Below are 20,994 nucleotides of genomic sequence, written 5' to 3'. Positions count from 1 at the left end.
CTGGAGTGGATCTGGCCTTGATCTGAACCACAAAGGTTCTGTCCGCACAGAATCTTTCCATGCTGTGAATATGGTAGCAAAAAACAAACAAACTGGTGAATAAGTGGCATGAGTTCAACATTTTTTTATTTTGTTTTATTTGATCAGATCTTTAAAACATTTAAACAATACAATGTCTGTTGTATTAATAATTAGGATAGCACAATATGTTAAAGTATATAAAGTATAGCTTAAATGCCATATTTTTGTGGGAGCTTACGTTTCTTTCCATAGTCACTCACGAGAGTGAATGTAAACATGACAAGGCTGAAAGTGTCCTATAATTGACGCGTGCCGGTAATTGACGCAGTTAAGATATTCCTTCTAACATATAGGCTAAAGGGTTGGCCCTGATCATATTATATCATTATAAAGTAGGCTATAAACTCATCACCAAATAGATAGGTCGCCCCACACTTTAGGAACCACTGAATCAAAGGTTTTGTGTAAAATACAAGCTCATTACTCTGCACACAGGCAACTGAAAAATGAACATTCATCATTAGTTAGATCATTATTCGTTATATCAAAACCACACTTCCAAGGCAAGAACAGATGTTTTTCCATCATTGCTGAAAATCCTAGGAAAACGTGCTGGAGAGAGGCATAATGTAACTTGTTCTGCATTTGCTGAATAGGGGATGCATGCACCTTCTCTGTAGACACATTCAGTCACTTCAGTCAGTCTGTTACATCTATAAACAGACTGGGGCAGTTACAGTGTGTTTATAGTTGGCTCCAGTCTTTGTAACTGGGACTTTGGATGAGCCTTGCTTTGACCATGCATTGCACGTATGCACTTGTGCTGACCGATGATCGTATAATACTTTACATTAGAATCTAAACTGGACTAACACAAGAAACATACATTTTTGTATACAGTGCAAAACAAGATAAATAATTGTTTTCTACTACTATAAAAGCTGGCAAGACAACAGGCTTTTTTGAGTAACTTTGACAAGTAAACTAGAACTAACAAGAAAACGGTTTACGTTCAGCTGGCTAGTACTGATGAAAATTTAGACCATTATTGGAATCCCACAAAAAATTGTAACAATTTACTTAAACTTACATCATATGGTCAACATAACCATCTCCTGTCCTGTCATTAGTTTCAGAACAGTTGATGTCCAATGATTTGACAGTGTTATTATCATGACATCTCTGTGACGTGGTACTATGCCGTCATAGCATCATACTGTCATGACAATTACGGATTATGGGGATGAGAAACTGTTACTTGACATTTGACAACTACTTATAGCAGGGTATGAAATCTGCTAGAACATGTTTTTAATTGGGTTACGTTGATATATAATTGGCACTGTCATATTGATATAGTGAAAAAAATGAAATGGTTAAAACATTCAAACTTGTGTTTGATGTGTCTGTGTCTGTGGGCTTGAAAACTCAGAACGTGAATTTCCACCGCAACAGCTCCTGCAAGCATTCATCAGTCTGAGTATCTGTAGATATTGTGATATGTTTGCTTTTCCTGTGCCAGGACAAATGAGGTTAACAACAGTCCGTTCAGTGCTTTCATACCCTAAGGCATGTGGGTAGATTCAGTGCAGCGGTATGTTGCTGAAGGGGGCATTAATGCCTCTGGGGTAGTTCTGTGGACGGGTGGGGTAGTGGACGTTAATGCCTCTGGGGTAGTTCTGTGGAGGGGTGGGTTAGTAGACGTTAATGCCTCTAAGGGTAGTTCTGTGGAGGGGTGGGTTAGTAGAAGTTAATGCCTCTAAGGGTAGGTCTGTGGAGGGGTGGGTTAGTAGACGTTAATGCCTCTGGGGTAGTTCGGTGGAGGGGTGGGTTAGTAGACGTTAATGCCTCTAAGGGTAGTTCTGTGGACGGGTGGGGTAGTAGAAGTTAATACCTTGGGGTAGTTTAGTGAAGGGGTGTGGTAGTACACATTAATGCCTTGGGGTAGTTCTGTGGAGGGGTGGGTTAGTAGACGTTAATGCCTTGGGGTAGTTCAGTGATGGGGATGGCTGAAAGCTGACAGCAGTTTCAGGTGTTGGTTCTCCCCCAAGAGAGAACAGTGCGAAACCTTCTGCTCTGTTCTCTGCCTCCGCCTGCACAGGCAAAAAGCAACATAGAGCTCAAAGTTATTAGCCATAATCTAACAACAACCATGATAATAACAATAGTTATTTGTATAATAATAATAATGCAGAATAGTAAAGTACTAAATATGTCATGAAAATGAAAGTCTCAAGGAGACCGGAAGGATTGCATGACAATATACTTTGGATAGTGAAGTGAATAATTTAGAATGACCATTAAAATCCCAGATTGGTTGATCAATTGGCATGGGCTGAAATGAGTCTGACAACAGTTCACACTCCTAAGAACAGACACACGCATACAATACACACAAGTGTGTGTTTCTGTGTGTGCTTGGGAATGTTTTTCTCCCAACCAGCTTTTGCAGGTAAAGAAATCTTCATTAAGTTTGAGTTGGCTGACAGATAGAAAGATAGACAGATGGATACATTATTTATCCCGAGGGAAATTTAGGAATATGACAGTAATCATACTGCATACTATAAGCTGACAATAAATGTGAAACACTGTCTTTGTGTGTGACAAAAAGGCGTATATTTCTTTTCCAATTTAATCCCAGGGTTTGAAAATACATATGTTTTACCCATGCTACCTGTTGCACCTTTAAGTACCAGGTGTGATGAAGTTTGTAGCTGAACAATTTCTGTGATATGTTTACGCTTTTGTTACATTAGTCTTATAACATAGGAACACAGGTTACCAAGAGCTGTGTGTGTGTATGAACACTTACGTTCTGCTAAACATCCCCACTGACACGCAGAGAGAGAGTAAGGCCACAGCAGAGGCCACCAACACACAGATCAGCGCAATGTCCATTGCTGGGCTGAGATTATCTTTTTCTACTGGGGAGAGAAGGTAAAACCTTAACATCCATTCGTGAAAAAAGAAAGGACCTCTTCTGTCCTATGCCTATGTCCTTGACATGATGTGCTTAATTGCAGTTTTCTGGAATGGGAATGTCCAGAATGTGTGCTTTTACACTTCTATTTACAACCGTGTGATTGGCCATCGAAGTAAAAAAAAAAAAAAATTAGCCCTTATTTGGTAGGCTCATTATCAATGATGATGAGCTCTGCTCTGATTTTACAGCGAGGCACCATGATGGCTCACACAGACAGCAACATGTCGAAATAAATCGCTAAAAACTGTGAGAGTTGAACCATGGAGTGTTTGGAGATCTAACCATGTATGTTTGAGCTCTCATTGGAGGAAGAAACAGATGTTGATGAACAGCCATATACACTCAAAAAAGTGAACTCTGTGAGTTGCTGAATCAATCAAATAAATGTACTTATATTCAATTTAATTAACATTTCTGTGTTTGGTTTTAAAATATAGTCCACTTTAGTAAGTCTAACTTAAAATGAAAACTTGTTAAAGCAAAATAAGCCAGCTAAGTTAATTCAACATAACACTGTTGAGTGAATGGCACAATCACCTCTAAAATGTAGTCCACTTTAGTAAGTCTAACTTAAAATGAACAATCACCTCTAAAATGTAGTCCACTTTAGTAAGTTTAACTTAAAATGAACAATCACCTCTAAAATCTAGTCCACTTTAGTAAGTCTAACTTAAAATGAAAACTTGTTAAAGCAAAAGAAGCTAGCTAAGTGAATTCAACATAACAATGTTGAGTGAATGGCACAATCACCTCTATACAAGAATGTCCTAGATGGGTTTCTGTAGGTCTTACATTGTACATGCTCAGAAGCTGACTCCACTTTGAGTGTGATGCTGTGTTCAAATTGTCGAGTTTGCATGTTCTCCCAGTGTCCACAAGGACCCCAACATCACACTCTCCTATCAATCCCTCACTGTAAACCCAAACAGTTCTACTAACTTATTAACATTATGTATTCAATACTTAAAACTTGGTATTTAGTTGACCCAACTTTAAAAGTATTAGTTTCTGAGGAAGTGAATACGTTTTAATTGTATTGGAATGTATTTGTTTGAGTAAACATTGCCTGATAACTCATATTTTTTTAGTTTCATTCAAACGTGACGTCTGACGTCATCAACGTCGTTGCAGGACTAGTTCAGAACAGAATCAGAGATCTTATGAGAGACGGAGACAGCAGACTTGATAATTGTATAGTATCAGTTAGACTTCTATAAGCATGTTCCTCCTGTAGAAGAGGAGTCGACCAACTTCGTAGGGTGACCATATTTGAGTTTGTGAAAAAGAGGACACTTCGTCGCGGGGAGGGGCGTGGTAATGTGTAGCATACAGATGACCCCGCCCCCTCCCCCCGCGACGGAATTTTGACACCTTTTCCACATGCAGATGTCATGTGCTGTTGTAAACAATGCAACTAGTGGAAGCGGCACGGTGCTCAGTGTTGCCAGATAGGAAATGGTGAAGTATCGTATTAAATGCTCAAAATGATCGTCTTTGGAGGATAATTATCGTGCATCTGGCAACACAGAGGCCGGTCGACCAATGACAGTTCTCGCTACAGTCAGAGCTTGTGCTAAAAGGTGGAACGTAAGGGAGATATTCTTTCCTAAACTTGTAAAGGCGTACAAACTAGTTTGTGAAGGACCCAGAGAAACACAAATATCCGACGAGGCAAAATCCCGGACGATTTTGCAATCACTGCCGGACGCATGTCCGGGTAAAAGAGGACGTCTGGTCACCCCACCAAAGGAGATATTTTAGTAATCCTGTCGCTGCTAAGCGTCCTTATCTGGTAAGTAAACAGTGTTTTTAGGTGTTTGTTGCGACAAAATTGCGGGAGCAAGTGAAATTGCGATAAGAAGTGGCTAATTTCCCTCTTTGTAATTATTATTGAGTAATCACGTTTTGGCTGTCAAGTAGCAAGTTTAGTTGCGCGACTGTTGGCGCTGGCGGCTAGGAAGCTAAAGAGCTAGTTAGTGGGTTATTTCCCCCCAAATATGTTCATGTGCAAAGTAAACAACAATCAATTGTTTATGTTGAAAACAACTCATGTTCTACAGAAACACCATATAATTCATATCAGCATGCTAATGTTATATGTAACTTTTTAGCAGCTAGCTAGCGTCTATGTGTTTTAATGGATCTGATGGATAAAAGTGTTAGCAGCAAGCTAACAATAATGGTCGAGAACTTCAGTTAAGACCTACAATATTCTTTTTGCCCTGACAGCATTCGTGTTGCATATAAACAACAAACCGATTTGATGTAGACATATAAGAAGAGGCGTCAACCAAAGGAGATATTTTTGTGCACAGGCAGAAGGCATCACGGACTGGCAAGACAGCAGAGGTGCTACAGGTGATCCTCGAGGCTTATGACCTTCAGGTATGTCTAGGATTAACTGCACAATAGTGATCACATTTTGTTTGTTACTGAAACTTTAATATTAGTTGATACTATGTATTATTAATTGCCATTTTTTTTAAGTGTTTCCATTGAAACTCTCCTGGTAATTGTATTGATGGTGTTTTGCAGGAGAAAGAGGAGCCAGATTTTGATGATGCTCCTGTTGCTCTCCTTACATCGGGTCCCGACCCCTTCAGCTGCGAGAACATCTTTGAATTGGGTGCCGAAGATTTCTGAGGCATTTATGTTGTTGTTTGGCCTGACATATGCTTTCAATTTAGAATATCCAAAAAAAACTCACGCACACCTTCTCATACAGAACCTTTTTATGTGTCTGGATCAGTGACGTGCGGTGAGGTTCGTGGCTGGTGAGGCACTGACTCTTTCAGAGTCAGATTTACAAATATATAAACCCAATTGGCAGCTTGCACATTGACTACTGGTTGTTTTTCATATCAGCATTCTTTACACACACATAGGTAAGGTGCATACAGTAGGCAGCTGCTAGCTTGTGATGAACTCACGTGTAAATATTATGCACTCATGAATATGAACTCCTGAATATGAACTCTTTCTTACGAAGTTGCACAAGCACCCTGAGGGTTTCTACCTTTTCCCATTATAATTTTAAGAGTTAAATCGAGGAGACTATAACATCAGCTAGATAACCAGCTATCATTTCATGCAAATTGAACTCTTCCGATTAACTCTTAAGGTTATCAAGTGTCCTTAGCTAGCTAATTAGCTAACGTAGCAACAGGATAACCATTGCAACCAGGAAACACAACGTACCTACAATTTAAGTTTAATTTCTCAAAATCAGCTCACCAATAAAAAGCAGTTCCAAGTTCCAAGTGATCACAACCACTTGAGTGATGTTAAATGGCTTCACATAGACATAAAACAATCCCAAGAGAAATAATGGGAAATCAACAGAGCTGCCGCTGTAAGTTCACGCCCCCTTCATTGAGGCATAGGTACTGTGTGCCTCACCTACATGATTTTTCAATGCGTTTTGAGCTCAGCTCAAAGGTTCTACGCATGCGCACGCATGCGCAAAACCCAGTTTGGAACGATTGCGCAATCCTAGGTGAGGCACTGCCTCACTAGCTCCCATAGACAATACATGGTGCCTAACCTGACCGCACGTCCCTTGTTTTCTCCCGTCTATTTGAATAGGACATGCGCAAATTCAGCGAATTCAGCGATTTTGATTATAAAAATGCTGGAAATGATTGGAATCATGCAGAAATTACACCTATACCACAGATTAGTAGAGAAATATCAATATTTATTTTATTTTATAATTTTTTTTTTTTTTTTTTTTTTTTTTTACTTTTCAAGATGACAGGTGAGGCTCTGCAAAGAACGCTGTTCTTTAAAGCTTTGATGTAATCTTTTATTTTGTCAGTTGTTTTACAAGAAATATAAATGATGTGATACCTCTTAAGTTTTTCTCATCTCACTCTTTTTAATAGAAATCTTACATAGATTTGAATGTTGTAGAGTAACTTTCAGTTTAAAGTCAGTTTGTAAGCAGAACCAGAAAATCAGTATATGTGGTCAATAATTGAAAATAAGTAGTGCTCACTTAAAAAAGTTAGCTATTTAAGTATTACCTACTCAGAATAATCAAGCGGAGTTAACTTAAAAAAAGTAAGCTTATTAAGTATTATTTACTCAGAATAATTAAGTTGAACTCTTTCACCAATATTAAGTGCACTGAACTTGATTTTTAAGGCTTAAAACTTAATTTTATTTTGTGTTGTTGAGTGAAAATAATTTAGTACATAGAGGTTAAAAGATTTAAGTATAAAAATATTTGAATATAAGTTCAGAGAACTTAAAAATTATGAAAACGATAACAAAATAAATCAGTATAGCCGATGTATCATTTTTAAGTTAAGTTTACTTAAAAATAATAATATATGTACTCAAATTTTATTATGTAATCGGTTACATCAAAAGTTTTAAGTACTCTGAACTTGTTCAGGTTTACAGTGCTGACCAAGAAGGACGGTTCACTTCACTTGGTCCCCGGGTGCTTAAAAGCTGGGGTCCTGGAGGAAGGACAGTCCGGGATGGGGAAATGCAAAAGTCAAATTCACGGCGTCCTCCGCCTGAGTGTGAGTGTGTCGCCACCTAATATCTGCACATGTGCAACAATAAACTGACTGAAGTCAGCCTTGTTTGTTTGTATTGTGATTTGAATTTACATAACTACATTGTGTGGACATTTTTGACATAACTACGCTTTATAACAACGAAAACCATTTAGGTACTGCTTATTCAAGTCAGTTAAGTTGAAACTACAAGGAGTTGTTCAGTTGGTGTTAGTAAATCCAGTTGAGTTAGAATTACATAAGTGAGTTAGGTCAGTGTAATGAAGGTCTGTTTAGTTGGATGAACACTGCCTGATCAATTAAGGCTAACTTGACCAAATAATATTGTAATTACTTAATACAGTCTTGTTGGTTTCACATAAGTTAGTTATTTCCTCTGTAATAATAGTATTAAATTAGTTTGAACACAACTCAGTTATGTGGAAATCATTGACATAACAATATTAAGTAATTTGAACAACTTATTTTTTTGAGTGTAGTGTTTCCATATAGTTTTGTCATAAAGTGTTTCCAATAACAATCTGCCACACTTGGGTTAGCTGTAATACATTTACTTCATGAGTCTGACAGCAGTTGACAACAACTATTAGGGGGGGGGGGGGGGGGAATGGAAGGGAAAAAAATACTTTGACAAACACTGTATGACCAAGGCGGTCATACAGTAATTATGAAAAGCCTAAACGAAAGCTTAATTTCATGAACATATGCTGGTGGGTATGTGAGTGTGTGTGTTTTTGTATGTACACCATTACCTGGCAGACATTTCCACTGGGTCCAGTTACTCCAGAAGCTGTGGTCGGAACAGTATCTGTGCACATGGGACCGCACCCGAGCACAGCTCCTCTGGTTTGCAGGTAAGACTAGTGAGGTATCCTCTGTTACATTCACCATCTGACCAACACACAAACCAACGCAGGTTGTTAGAGTAGCTATTAATGGGAATAACACACTATGGCAGGGGTTTTCAACAGGGGGTCCGTGGCCCCCTGGTGGTCCGCGACGGCATTGCAGGGGGTCCGCGACATGAGCCTATGTTGATCAGTTTACCATTGAATATTTTTATAAATTCGCTTTGATATTTCAACACATTTCCAGATTACTCTTGAATATCGTGAAGATATCGTCTTATAGGCAGAATATCTGTGCAGGGGGAGGGGGCGTGGCAGCGGTGGTTACAAACAAGCAGGCGCGTGCAGGCACATCAGTGGGCCGCAAATTACTTTCTAGTCAGAATGACAGTACCTGGGACAAAACCAGTTGAAAACCCCTGCACTATGGCATCAAGTCCCAGTTTAACAGGCTATAGATGGGAACACGAATCAAGTGCAGAATACATGTGATTAGTTTGATTTTAGTTATCATGTGGAAATACTTATAAAGTTCTTATACTTAAATATACAGTACTTTCCAGTGTGACCCAAAAGTCTCTTAGGCTGTTATCAAGGTCAGGACAGGAGGGAAGTGGAAAAGAGAGGCCGCGGATGTCACTATGTTGCGTCTAAGGCACATGTTACTTGTGGGGGCAGTGTCTTGTGGAAGGGCTGGCTTGGGTAGCAGCACTACACCTGGCTTCAACAAGGCACAGGGGAAGGACAGGAGGTTGCTGAAGCAAACATTGGCTGCTAGGACCACCTCCTCTGGCCTGTTAGCAATGGCACAAGACTAGGAAGCTGAAAGTCAACCAAGGGAGGCAGCTGAAGTTCCTTTAAAACTGCTGCCACAACAATGCTAAGGCCAGACATGGTGCTGATCTTGGAAGCCTCCAAGCAGATCATTCTCTTAACTCACCATTCCCAGGGAGGACTGCATTGAGGAGGCCAATGAGAGGAAGAGGGACAAAGTACACTGAGCTAGTGAAAGAATGTCAAAGCAACAGGTGGTGAGTGAGGTGCAAGCCCATTGAGGTGGAACGCGGAGGGTTTGCAGGCCAGTCCCTCTGAAGGGCCTACAACGTGCTGGGCATCACAGGGGCTAGTAAGCGAAAGGCCATCAAGCTGGCCACCGAGGCAGTAGAAGTTGCTTCAGGAGAGCCTTGGGTGGAGTAGCACTGCCTGGACACAAGCCGGGGCTTAATCAACCGCGGTTGGGTCGCCTGGGTGAGGGTGTCAGATTGTTCATCACTGACGATGTGTCCAGGTGCATCACCAGATTAATGCATGGCAAAAGTGCAGTAGTAGTTGCAGTAGTAATGGTAGTAGTATTTGTTGTTGTATTATTACATCTGACTACGATTTTGATTAAGCTTTTGTCATGAATTAAATGTTTTCTTCATAATAAATTGATAAATATGATCTTTTTCTGACTACACACTACAGTTCACAAGGGGCTTAAACCAACCAGTCCCTCTCCGGCATCACATGACCACAAAGCACCCTTGCAGCACACTAATTCTCAGGTCGCATTGTGTTGAGACAAGAAAGGCGTGTGCTGGCTCACCCTCCATTCCCTCCCGTCCTGGTTTGTGTGCTCTGTCATGACCTCGTACTCCAGACAGTGGGATGGGATGTGGCCTGCCGGAGGCTTCCACCCCAGCACCAGCTCCCCATCCTGCTGAAGGGCCTCCAGGGACACGGCCTCCACTAGCCCCGGCTTCACTGCAAACGGTTGGAAAAGGACATACAGGAGTTCAGTTCATTTGGACCAATATTGGCTTTACCTCCACATTTATTCCTTTACATTTCTTTATTTACTCATTGAAATTAAATGTATTTCCTTGGCAGACCCTTTTATCCAAAGCGACATACAAGTAAGGTTCAACAATCAACTAAAGCAAGTTAGGAGGCCAGTTGAGAGTAAGCACAACAATACTCATTCTAGTCAACCTGAGCAAAGAGCGACAGAGGTCCGGCAAGCAACCTCTACCATAACCACAACTGAGTCAAAGCTTTGAACTTTTGTCAAATATACTTCAGACGGATAAAGCTAGATTACCTAGCAATTAAGAAGTAACACTTGGAATGATTTGTGATTGGTTGATTTGAATAATGTGAAAAAATGAAAAAATGTTTAACTAAGACATCCAGTCTGCCAACTATCACAACATTATAACTTTTAAATTATCCTGAGACAAATACAAAACTGAACCCTATCCTCAGTCAACAGTTTGATTATTTGTGATGGTTATTATATTTTAACCTATGAAAATAGATGTAATTGTAATAATTACCTACAACTCTACTTTTAAAACTGAACATTAGGAATGATGAAAAAGTTTCCACTGTTCAAATCCTTTATCTTACACTCTGAAATCCAATATCTTACACTCGATGTTCCACAAATTGGTTGGTTGGTTGTGTTTTAGAGAGCCCTAAATCTGTCACTTCCAGACAGGTTTTGTTTTATGTACTGGCACACAGGTAAATCATTGCCTTGTAAAACTGACACAGAAAACCACACCTATAATAAATTTTTTTTTAAGAAACTGTTAGAGCATAATCCATTACAGTGTTGTCATTGAGCCAGAGAAAGGAACAGGTTAAGACAGACAGAGAGAGAGAGAGATCTAGGATGAGGAGTTGCTGTATCAGAGTTGTTTCACACATCATTCACGTCACATTTCACTTAACCTGTAGGCTGTCACCAGATTCCAAAAAAGGGACGTCTCTCAAATGACTTCACGTTTCTGGTCTCTACATTTCATTGTGAAGTACATTCATATTGATTGATGTAATCTCTTTGACTCTGTTGTAGTATTAATAAGTAAGCTCTGTCATAATTAATTTCAGTATTATTTGTTCATATGTGAAAAAGCAGATGGGTCCCCCCTTATGTGCCGCAGTTCTGCTCAAGGTTTTTTCTTACCCCTGTCGCCCCTGTTTCTTACCCCTGTGCTTGCTCTAAGGGGGTTCAGGCACTGGGCTCTGTAAAGCGCCTTGAGACAATTCTATTGTTTTGGCGCTATATAAATACAATTGAATTGAGTTGAATTGATTACCATGGTTCTGGACTTGCAGGGAGAAATAGGCTGGTCTGAGAGGCCCCACAGGCGATGATCCGTTCACACACACATTGAAGTCAGTGAACTCTTTCACAGCCTCGCGAGGGAATAGACAGCCTGTCCGAACGCCACTGGACAGAAGGTACTGAGGGCACTCCGCCACAGCCTCCAAGCCATTATGCCTGTTAGGACAACATATATTCAACATGCTAGATATGTGTATAAATATATAATTGTATATGTTTGTGGTGGAGGTAAACAGTATTGTAACTTGAAGTTTAGGAATGGCATTATGCCACTAAAAACTAAAAACTTTATTAGCTTTAGCTATTGCCAGTCCATGTAGGTTCATTAATAGGGTAACTGATGAAACTCAACTACTCCCTACTGATGATGTGGTCAGTAGCCTGATCAGCATATTTCCTCGCAAGCTCATGATGGTCTCATAAGTATTCCAGCGTGAGAAAAAAATCAAGAATGGGAGGATATTTATTTAAGGATAAGGCAATTAGCTGTCAGCATCTGCTCTGATTTGCCTTCTGCCAGGCTATTGTGATAGACATGACAGGGCTACATCCTTTGCTCTTCTGCAGAATTATATCTCAGGCATTCCTGAACAGTCAAGTCATTGGGCGAAGTTCAAAACAGTATGGGGTGCCAAGTGTAACAGACCTTTTTTTGTAGACAGAATGCCTTCTGTACTACGAAGTGCATTCATTCATTATGTAATGAATAATGAAGGGATCAATTATTTTGCACGATTCCTTTCGATCGTGCAAAAGAAAATCGTGCACGATTGACCATTGCACTTTTCATTTTGTGGACAAAAAGCTGAATGCACTTCTCACTTCGGACAAAATAAACTCATTTCACAGACAAAAGTTATTCTGTCCATGTAATAGATGTCTTCAATATTTTGTGGACACAATGTGTTTTTCATGGCCAAAATGCATTACCGTGTTAAATTGTTTCATAATTTTTTTCCGTATTAAATGCAGTCTACAAATAAAGGTCTATCACACCTGGTGCCCCACAGTAGACCGAGTAGTAGTCAGTGGTCCTAGTAGTAGTAGTAGTAGTAGTCAGTGGTCCTAGTAGTAATAGTAGTAGTAGTAGTAGTAGTAGTAGTAGTAGCAGCAGCAGTAACAAACCTAGTGCTAACAGTGTTAATATGTGTATGTGGCGTGGCATTGGCAAGGCTAAGAGCTAACCAGTAGTAGAGGAAGCGCTGGGAGTGTTGAGGCTCTTCTGGTCCTCTGTCCCAGGTGCACTCCATGTATTGCTTCATGTGAAACACACAGCTGAAGTTCTTCACCCTGCTGCCCTCCACACCTATACGGACATGGAGAGGAGACGAGGAGGAGGAGAATTATCATAGGAGAATAGATTATACTACAGCACTGTTTCAGAGGTAATGTTTACTATAATTTATCCTGAAACTCAGTTTTGTTGCTAAATCTGTACAGGTTTGAAAGGAAGTAATGGGGGAGAGAAGTATTTACATTATCTGGTATATTGCAACACTTTAATTCCCCCCTCTCTCTCCCTGTCTGTGTGTGTGACAGCAACACTGCAATTCCTCGCTCTCCCTGTGTGTGTGTGTGTGTGTGTGTACATGCCCATGTGCACATACTAGTATGTCTTTAGGAATGTATGTTCCTCAGCATAACTAATGTGCACATATGTGTTCTTGTAGCATTATTATCAGAGACAAGCCATTGACCTCTCTAGAACTGCAGCATGTTGAAAACAGGAACCTTCACTCGAGCTTGAGCAATATGCTATGACACTGCAAGGATGACAGGTACACACACATAGTACATACGTGCGCGCACACACACACACACACACACACACACACACACACACACACACACACACACACACACTAATTACACAAAGGTCATGTGTCAATGAATCAATCCACACTTAGTAGCCTAGTGTAGTCATTACATTCCAAGCAGGCTTGGGGAGTAACGGAATACATGGAACGACGTTACGTAATTAGGATACAAAAAAAGGTAACTGTATTCCGGTACAGTTACAGAAAAAAAAATCGATTACAGATACTTTTAGCAAAAATTTGGGTTAATATCAGGATTATACATTCAAAATAGATTGAACAGAACATTATACCATCATCCACATGCACACTTTACAACACGTCACGAGAAGACAACAGAGAAAACTACAAGTCCAGATGATGACTTCGAGTTCAGAAAATGCTTTCCCTGGCTAGAAATATCAACACTATTTTGTCCTCAAAGCTGAAAGTGGGAAGAACATAACAGTCCAGTGCACCTTGTAGCTCCCCGCGGTGAAAATACTGTCGTTATCCAAGGACTCCACGTCAAATTCAATGTAGCAAGACCAACACTGCTAACGACACAGACATCCAGTTAGCTAAGGTTAAAGTTGGTTAGCCAACCTGTTAGTATTGCTCGCCTACTAACGTAATGAAAAAGGGGGACTGTGATAATGGGGATGATCGTGTGTGGATAAAACACAAGCCCCTGACCGAAATATGTCCGTGGCAGTTTAATTGAAGTTTCAGCGTGAAGTGTGAGTACCATCTGTTTTTTTTAACAAAGCAAGTTTGGCTAAGGACTATCACTTATACAACATTCAAACTGCATATTTAAACTATACTGGTATACTACAATACTCTGTAAGTCCGCCCCAAATATTTTAATTTGGAACCCGTAGGCCTACTGTCAGTATTTACCTCAAGGTTTTCTTCTCTTTGACAGTTCAGAAAGACACTTGATTCATTAAAAATGTGTGGATGTTCTAAATCTGGGTTGTAACCAAAAAAGAACATATTTTCTTTCTTGTAAAAGAAGCTGATTTTATTTTTTATTAGCCTATGCTTTGTAAACTGTGGTGTTGTGCACTTTCATTGTAGGTCTGTAGACGGAATCTGCATAATGACAATAGCAGATTTTTCTTTAAAAAACACTGAGCAGAGGGCAGGTTTAATTCTTAAAACTTGGTTTCCTCATTTTCTTTTTTAAGGTTAAATTGTGCTGTTGACTTACAGAATATGCTTAAGTAAAAGCCATCTTATTGATGTCTCTTTTCTGTTGTCCCCATTTGCACATTTGGCATTGAGGTAATCCAAAAGTAACGGAAGTAATCAAGTAACATTACTTTAATATTGTGATACTTGGATTAGGCTACTGTTTTCAATTTTTAAGAGGTAATCAGTAATTGTATCGGAATACATTTTTAAAGTAATCTTCCCAACCCTGCATTCAAGTTCATGTCAATACATGTACGCATTCTCAAGTTATCCCTCTCTCACAGACAAACACACTCCTACCCAAACATACACAAACAAATGAACATCAAATCTCACTGATACTTTCACAGTATCACGTGTGTTTTTGCAGTATCAGTTAAGGTAGTTCAACTGTACCCCAGTCCCTCTAGGCAGAGTGCAGCAGGTTCTGATAAACACAATGACAAAAGGAGGAAAAGGGCTCACAATGCCCTAATCCCACTCCCTCTCTGAGCTGTGTGTCTGTGTATGTGTGTGTGTGTGTGTGTGTGTGTGTGTGTGTGTGGTTCTGTGTGTGTGTGTGTGTGTGTGTACGTTGTTCTGTGCACACATCAGATTGTCTTTGGAAAGTATATGCTTCTGCATGAGTAGCTAAGTGTGGGAGTGTGCTATCACACAAGCTTGTCCGTGTGTGTGTGGGGTGTGTGCGTCCTTGTGGGGTTTTCAGAGAAACGCCCTTGAGTTCTCTGGAACTGCAGCATGTTACAAAAACAGGAACCTTTACCCAAGCTTGAGGTATTTATCATTTGACGCCACAAGGACAACAGGTGCACAGACATGCCCCTCTCCCCCAACAAACATACACACACAGAGATGTACGCACACCTTGAAGAATATTTTGCATACTAGATCATTTACTTAGTAGTGAGTGCATTTATATATAGGGATGCTGGTTGGTACTGTATTAATCTTCCTAAAGTGATCTTCCTTCTTATTGTGGTGCGCAGTAACATGCCTATTTTAAATTAGTTTGTATTTTATTTCTTTGCTTTCCTTTCAAATGTACTTTGCTGGAGTTGATATTATTGAGCCAACATTGACATTTGAAGGACTTCCTGACATCATCCTTCTGCATGTCGCAATCTGTGATCGGGCATGACTAGACAGGCCACTCTGTCAGAGTGCACATTCAACAGAAGACAAAAAGGGAACTATTCAGTAAACTGTCTTCCTCTGATAATTGGATAATTTGGGCAGGTTTCCCAGGGATGATTAAAGTCTTATGAACAATGTGTATCATCATCTCAACTTCCATGTGTGTGCCATAACCCTGAGTATAAGACTGTCCCACTGCAAAGCGCACCGTACAGGTGAGTCACATACCCACAGGTGAGTAACACATGGCAAAGGTGAGCCACACAATGAACAGGTGAATCATATACCGGTAAGTTTTGGGTGCCAGACAAGCTCCAGGGCAGCACTGGTGGACTCAATGCCGTTCGTGCACTTCCCCCTCAGCATGGTTCGCAGCTTCACCTGCACATCCCGCTCAAGGTCAAACTGGGCTCGCAAAGTCGTCCAGGGAGTCCTGTAACCCTGGGAGAGAGAGAGGGAATATAATTTTTGTGTGTCAAAAAAACGAGGATTTGTTCCCATGCTGGCGCTTCTCATTTTTTTTAATGTAATGTGCCTGTGTCTTCTATTTTTTCTCTTTCTTTTCTCTCTTTGTTTTATTTGTCAACAATGTTCCATCCTTTATTTGGTTTCAATAATCATCAATCAAATTCCATCATCATCTAATATCATCTTTCACTGAGACCGCTAAACCCTGAAGGCTTGTAGGGATGGACAGCATTTGGCTTGTGTCTCTTACCTTCCATTCATTCTTGTAGGGATGGACAGCATTTGGCTTGTGTCTCTTACCTTCCATTCATTCTTGTAGGGATGGACAGCATTTGGCTTGTGTCTCTTACCTTCCATTCATTCTTGTAGGTGCTGAAGTACTCCAGCTGGTAGCGCACAGCACAGTCCGTCACATTCTGCAGGCTGGTTGGCCGGGACCAGTGGATGACCAGCTGACCAAGCAGCCCCAGGCCAGAGACAGTCACGTTTTCAGGAGGCTCCACTGATTTTACTGAAGGATAGAGAGGAATAGGTACACATATTGAAATACAGACTCACACACACACACTCATTTTTTTTTTTACCCAAGGCCGAGTTTGCAACGGGTGAAAATGAATCCCTCTGAAACAAAACACCACCGTGCCACACCACCCTCTCCCCGCTCACACACATACACTTACGCGAAATCTGCGCAGTCACTTTAAATAGCCCCCGAAAGACGTTGGGGAAATTGTTTGGGTTAAATGAGTGGGCAGTGGGTTTTATGTGAATGCTTCATATACTGTATGACCAACGTGAAACGGAGTCGTGGGTGAAACGGCATGGCGCCGTGCTGGGAGCCTGTGAGAAGGATCACTCATGGACTACAAAATGAAAGATCATTTAAATCGGGGATCCCACCGCTGCCACCAAATGTGGTAGAATGTTGAGCGGCAGAGGCAGTAACCAGTAGAATGGTGTTCAATAAGATTTATTTAGGCTGCCGGCAGGTGAACAGACAAGACGAACTTTAACATTTAACAGATATAAGTTTTCCAAAAAACAAACTTAAAGATACTAGTTCTACTGACTTGCAATAAATAGCTTAATTACACATGTACAGGCATCCTCTCACCTCAGAGGCCAAAGCTAGACTGCCCTGCCATGACCTGGATTCAGGTTATATTTCTTGGCCAGGAGAGTGGACGAAGAGGAGGAGCAGGACGAGCAGTTCTTCCCGGTGGAGCAAGGACATGAGGTGAGCTCAGATCTGTCCCATCTCTCCCCAGTGTGCCAACAGGAGCTGGATGCGTGTATCCCAGAGGGGCTTTTCACAGAGACTCCAGGGCGGACTCCGCTGGTTGAGCACCACGTCAGGCTCAAGGCACCAGGACCGGTGAGGTTACCAGGATACCGCATCCCTGCTCAGCTCCTCCCCAAAATCAGGCAAGAGGTTGAGAATAGGTTGGAGATGGGCATCATTGAGCCCTCCCACAGTGAATGGTCATGTCCAATGGTGCTTGTTCCCAAGAAAGATGGAAGCATGAGATTTTGCATGGATTTCAAGAAGTTAAATTCAATTTCTGCTTTTGACCCGTACCCTATGCCCAGGGTCGATGTACCTGACTACCCTGGATCTCAGTAAGGGATATTGGCAGGTACCTCTGGCTGCAGACACTAAAGAACTGACGGCTTTCAGAACTCCCTTTGGGTTCTTCCAGTACACCATGATGCCATTTGGCCTGCAGGGGGCGCCAGCCACATTTCAGCGCCTGATGGATAAGGTGCTGGAGGGGGCTCATATTCAGATTTGCAATGATGATTGCTGGGTAACATGTATGTTGTTGTCTGATGTCAAGTCTCTATTTGATCATGTGACGATACAATACGATATAGCTAGTTAAACAAATTCAAAGGTCAAGACAAGCAAGTGAATTGAGCACAGCACACCTGCAGGCGTAACAATGCGTTTTAAGCATAAAAGTGGCACTAGGAAAAGGCTAGAGAGAACAGGAGAAGGTGGCAAAGCTGCCTAAATTAGATTATTTTGGTTTTTAACAAACAGTCGCCAGCCCAAGGAGTCCGCCACCGATGACCCCCCTGCTAGCAGCAGTGCAGCAGTTCACCTGGGATCAGCATCGCTGCCCTCAGTGGTGTATCAGCATTCTATTTTTTTCTTTCTAACAATTTCTACGGTAAGAAATGTTCCCGCTGAGAGTCAAACAAGACTTCGTTCATTGTGTACACACCCGTCACTTCTGTAATATGTAAGGTTGATTAACTAAACACTATTTATATCGATAACAAACCTCTTTGTTTAGCGTTTTTTTAGACGCAGGGGGCGGAAGAAGGGAACGCTGCGATAGTAATTAGCGTTCACTAGGGCCCGTTATAAAAGCCTGCACCTGGGCCCGTCGTAACTACCTTAAGCCACTGATAAGACTGTTTTACCTTTGCTATTGTACATGCATTAATTTGTTGTGTTCACTGAACACGACTGTTGGGACATCTTTTCATGATTAGTTGGAATGTGAAAGAATGTGTGTGTTCCTTTGTTAGGTCACCGTAGTTCCATGTGCATGTTTGTGAACATGCATGTGCGAGGAGCAAAGGAACGCAAAGCGCAAAGTTTGAGTGTTCTCTGCACATGTGTGGCTATGTTAAAGCCCCATTACTTGAGAATTGGTATATTTTGCTACTGAGCTCCCTCTAAAGTTGCGGAGTGTAGCTCACTTTTACACCACTGTCATAAATACAAATCGCGCTTCGAGACCCCATAGTATACAGTGTACACGTGTATTTGTTGACAAGCTGAAGGATAAGGAACCGGCAAAAACAACGGCAAAAGCCCAACAGAGCACAGAAGCGCACACGCAAGCACACACGCACACACTCCCTCTCTCTGTTGCACAAAAATGAATGCTACAGTGTGTTATTGCCTTACCTTCGGCACAGCACCTGCAGATATACGCCATAATCACTGCCAAGATGACCGAAAACATCTTCATGACCCAAAGTGCCGACGTGTGTCTGTGGAGCCCAACACAATTCACATTGTGATTTTTTTACGAACTACACACTGATTCTCAAAATGACATCAGTACAACCATCATACTTCCAGATAAAAATCAAACTTTCCTCAGATGACACACAAGTACTCGAAATACACAAAAATGACTGTCTCTTACACACTACACACACTTTTGTGAATTATGTTTACAGTTATGATAAAACTGTGTATGTTTTGAGAACTGAGGATAACGGTATTCTTGCTGAGGGAACTGGTTAAAGTGTGTTATTAACCAGTAAAAACTGTAACTGACACAAAACACTTAAAATCTAATTTACACATCTTGGCAGAAACTATTTCACTGAAAAATGTTAACAAGCAAGACAATCTCATCCTGCAAGAAATGTAATCCTGGAAGAATAACAGACCTTACATATCATAACACTCATGATCATTTTGAGAAGATAAGGAAACAGACAAGTGAGTAAATAAATGAAAAGTTGGAAATAGCAGAGAAGAGATGCACCTACCTCCAGTGTGGGCAGCTGTAAATTCAGTCTGGGTCTTTCCAGAGCCCTGTGTGCGTTTTAACTGGGGTTGGGTTAACTGGGGTCTAACCCTTTTGAGGCAGGGCGGCTCCCTCTGCTGTACAGTGCCGGTTACTTTGTGACCCTTTTGGCAGCAGAAAAATGATGACAAAATGCTGAGCCATAGGCAGAGGAAATTCCAGGTTCATGACCCATCTGGATTTGTTTCATTTCTTCACATCCCCCCATCATAGAAATTCTGTGGAACGACAACTAAATCAATTAATTAAATATTAATTTAAAAGGTTTCAAGATTAGGAGGGAAAAGAAATGAGAGAGGCCTGAGAATTTTCCCAATTTGACACATGACCGCCCTGGGAATGCAAACAGAGCTGAGGTTCTTCCTGGCCCAGAAGGACTTTAACGACCAATTCCAGGGAACTGTAAATGTTATCTTACTGATATCTGCTTCCTTGGGTGTGAAAAGCTTTCTGTCTGCCTCTGTGTGTGGTGTGTATCTGTATTACAACTATTGGTTGCACAGCTTTTGGCTCCCATGGTGTTCATGTCAAACTGGTGAAATATGTGCTTCTATGCTGCAGGCCGAATGTGGCCTTCACTCACATAAGCAGGTAGACCATGACACAGGCATTGCTGACTGAAAGAGAAAACATATCCACACACAGTATAGGTATATCTTTAGTCCATCTTATCGAACACCTTTTTTTTTGTTTCCTGTCTGTATTTCTGTTTCTGGCCTGATTTTAAACGTACTATTATGCTGCTATACCTGGGGCTAGTGTTAAAGGGAAACTTTGAACCTGAGCCCTATTTTCCCATCTATGTGGGGCCATATTTTTACGAGGGACAAAAACAATAAAAATCGGCCTTATATTAACTTAGAACGCTATAACCAGCAACCACAAAATGGCTATACAATGGAATCCCATAGGGCAAGCATCTGCATCAAAATAAACTGCTTGTTTTCACCACTGACAGGCTCATAATGTTATTATTAGTGTCTGACAACATTGAAAGGATCCCTACAGAGATAGACCTACATCTGTTTGCCTGTTTCCAGTCATTTTGCACAGAAACTGAAACTTTCTGTCATTTTCTACAGTTTCTTTACAGTTATTGAGGTAAACAGACAAAGGGATCCTGTAGGGATCCTTTTGATCTTTCATTGTCCTTAGTAAAGGTTTCGACCCAAAAAGATCTAAAAACAGGGCTCAAAGTCATATGCGATGTAATGTACTTAAAATGCAAAAAAAAAATAGTAAAAAAGGTAAATAAAATAATTGATAAACATGCTATAAAAAGTACTGGAATTCCCTTCACAAAATATGATCTAGTCTTTACCTTACCTTTACCTGGGGCG

The 20,994-nt window shown here is 40.9% G+C and overlaps 1 protein-coding gene across 3 annotated transcripts; it reads right to left on the bottom strand.

Moving 5' to 3' along the window:
- Nucleotides 1-220: 220 nt before the first annotated feature.
- Nucleotides 221-19,740, bottom strand: il13ra2 (interleukin 13 receptor, alpha 2). 3 transcript variants are annotated; one of them, XM_031572071.1, is made up of 10 exons: nucleotides 19,617-19,740; nucleotides 19,021-19,106; nucleotides 16,448-16,608; nucleotides 15,917-16,070; nucleotides 12,685-12,805; nucleotides 11,471-11,655; nucleotides 9,973-10,130; nucleotides 8,289-8,427; nucleotides 2,837-2,948; nucleotides 221-2,114 (listed from the first exon to the last, which is right to left on the bottom strand). In XM_031572071.1, exons 2-10 carry the CDS (start codon nucleotides 19,082-19,084, stop codon nucleotides 2,015-2,017), a joined length of 1,194 nt encoding a protein of 397 aa, XP_031427931.1. In that variant the 5' UTR covers nucleotides 19,085-19,106; nucleotides 19,617-19,740; the 3' UTR covers nucleotides 221-2,014. The 3 variants fall into 3 exon arrangements, with proteins under 3 accessions (XP_031427931.1, XP_031427932.1, XP_031427933.1); XM_031572072.1 differs by having other exon boundaries at nucleotides 2,837-2,945; XM_031572073.1 differs by lacking the exons at nucleotides 16,448-16,608; nucleotides 19,021-19,106; nucleotides 19,617-19,740 and adding an exon at nucleotides 16,348-16,441.
- Between the last annotated feature and the right edge of the window lie 1,254 nt (nucleotides 19,741-20,994).

The sequence above is a fragment of the Clupea harengus genome, chromosome 8 (assembly GCF_900700415.2).
Source record: "Clupea harengus chromosome 8, Ch_v2.0.2, whole genome shotgun sequence".
NCBI lineage: Eukaryota > Metazoa > Chordata > Actinopteri > Clupeiformes > Clupeidae > Clupea > Clupea harengus.
Note: the sequence above shows the minus strand (reverse complement) of the source record. Positions and strands in the feature narration are given on the sequence as shown.